This window comes from Orycteropus afer, unplaced genomic scaffold (assembly GCF_000298275.1).
Source record: "Orycteropus afer afer isolate SDZICR_OR568_19922 unplaced genomic scaffold, OryAfe1.0 scaffold00030, whole genome shotgun sequence".
Taxonomy (NCBI): domain Eukaryota; kingdom Metazoa; phylum Chordata; class Mammalia; order Tubulidentata; family Orycteropodidae; genus Orycteropus; species Orycteropus afer.
In genome coordinates, this window is record NW_006921617.1 from 5259008 (window position 1) to 5261159 (window position 2152).

Sequence of the window (2152 nt, forward strand, 5' to 3'; positions counted from 1 at the left end):
GATTGCCCAACCTTCCTTCCAAGGAGTGGCTGGTGGGTTTGAACCACCAGCCTTCTGGTTAGCAGTCAAGTGCTTTAGCCACTATGCATATGAGGCTACTGAAAATAAATCCCATGGCTTGGGTCAGGGGCAGCATAGTCTCCTAAGAGACATCTTTGCTCTTTCACACTTCAAAGAGGTGTTTGGCAGCACATTTGCCCAATGCAATATATCATTTGATTTCTTGACTGTTCTATCCATGGTGTTGGTTGTGGAACCAAATGAAATGAAATCCTTGACAACTTAAATCTTTTCTCCATTTATATATTAGTATTATAATTAGTAAAAATGATAACTATGAAGACTATGCCGACATATATAAAGTACAAATAAAATGCTAATAAGTGAAAAAAAGAATGCTTGCCTACGTTATGACTATACTTAGTGTTTGACTATGTATCGACACAAATATTTAAATATATTTAGATATATAAACCTAATGAGTTGTGTTTAAGTTTGTAGCTGAAAGAATAACGAGCATTTCTTTGGAAAAATTCAAAGTATGTTTCTTTCTACTATATCTCCAGAAATACAACTGCCTTAAAAGATCAGATTTATTGCTCTTCAAAATTTTTAAATTATTCCCAGCACTAATACTGATTCAAATTTCTGGTGATCAAATCAATCTATTCTACCAGAATAAATGTGTGAATATGAAGTTAGTGTGAGAAAGAATAAGAAATTTAGTAGATTAAATAGACTAAGTGGTTGAGTTGGTTGTAGTATTTCCACAATAGTACCTATAATAATAGAAAAGGAGAAAACATGAAGAAATATACTACAATATTAGCTTACCTGCTTTAGAGTTGCTATGAAGCGAGTTATGTATTCCACAGTGACTGGGTCCTCCACTGTCAGCTTATGACTCTGGCACTCCACACGGGCTCTGTTTATTACTACTCTAGCATCAGCAGTTAGTCCTATAAAAGTATTCAGTATATTATAAAAAAAAAGAATGACTTTTTTCTTTGTCAGAAGTTATCAGGAAATCTTTTTTATAACATTCTTTGTTTTTCTCCATACATACTGATTAAAAAACTTGGCAAATAAAAAGCATCATTTGTCCTACATACTGATTTATTTATTTCAAGAGTTAATGTGATGCATTCTTCTTTGCTTTCTAAGGAGCTCTAGCGGTGTGTAGTTAAGGCATTTGGCTGCTAACCAAAAGGTCAGTGGTTCAGATGAGGCTGTCTACATAAAGATTTACAGTCTTGGAATCATAGGGCAGTTCCAGTTCTACTCTGTCTTGTAGGGTCATTATGAGTCAGAATCAACTTGATGACAATGGATTTAGCTTTTTGGTTTAATTTGCTTTTTTTTTTTTTTTTTTAAAAAGGTTTTAAAGAAGAATGACTTCAAGACAAATGTTAAGAAAACGCTTTCTCAAAGATCAAACCAGTTTAATTCACAGTAGCTGAGCTAGTCATTCCAAATCCCAACCACACCTATTTATTGTAATGTAAAATTTCCACTATTAAGTGGAATTCCACATGCTATATTTAAACATATAGCACGGTTTTTCAAATTCCTCACTTTTTCATAAGGGTTGTTTTCCAAATATTAAAATCACAATATAAAAACAACAAAAAAAAGTATTTTTCCAAAATTGAACTGTATTTTTTTTCTTCTGATATGTGTTGTTGTTGTTAAGTGCCGTCAAGTCATCTCCAACTCATAGCAACACAATGCACAGCAGAACGAAACACTGCCCGGTCCTGTACCAGCTCCACGATCCTTCCTATACCTGAGTCCATCATTGTAGCCACTGCGTAAATCCATTTTATTGAGGGCCTTCCCCTCTTTTGTTGACCCGCCACTTTACCAAGCATGATATCCTTTTCCAGGGAATGGTTCCTGATATGTGCTCACTATAAAATATTCAAAAATTAAAGAGGAAATAAGAGCTACTATATAATTTTACAATTTATAAACTGGATATTATACATGTTCTTCTCTAACCTACCTTTTTTTTTTTTTAATTTTACTGAAATATAATTTATGTACAGGATCTCTGGTAGCGTAGTGCCTAAGGCACTTGACTGCTAACCAGAAGGCTGGCAGTTCAAACCTACCAGCCACTCCTCAGAAGGAAGATGGGGCAATCTACTTC

General features: G+C 34.2%; 1 protein-coding gene across 1 annotated transcript in view; it reads right to left on the minus strand.

Moving 5' to 3' along the window:
- Positions 1–2152, minus strand: part of PSMA8 (proteasome 20S subunit alpha 8) — a 46455-nt gene that overhangs the window by 32732 nt on the left and 11571 nt on the right. Inside the window, exon 3 of the mRNA XM_007935567.1 lies at positions 835–959. Within this exon, the coding sequence (XP_007933758.1) occupies positions 835–959 (125 nt within the window). The remainder of the gene's footprint in view (positions 1–834; positions 960–2152) is intronic.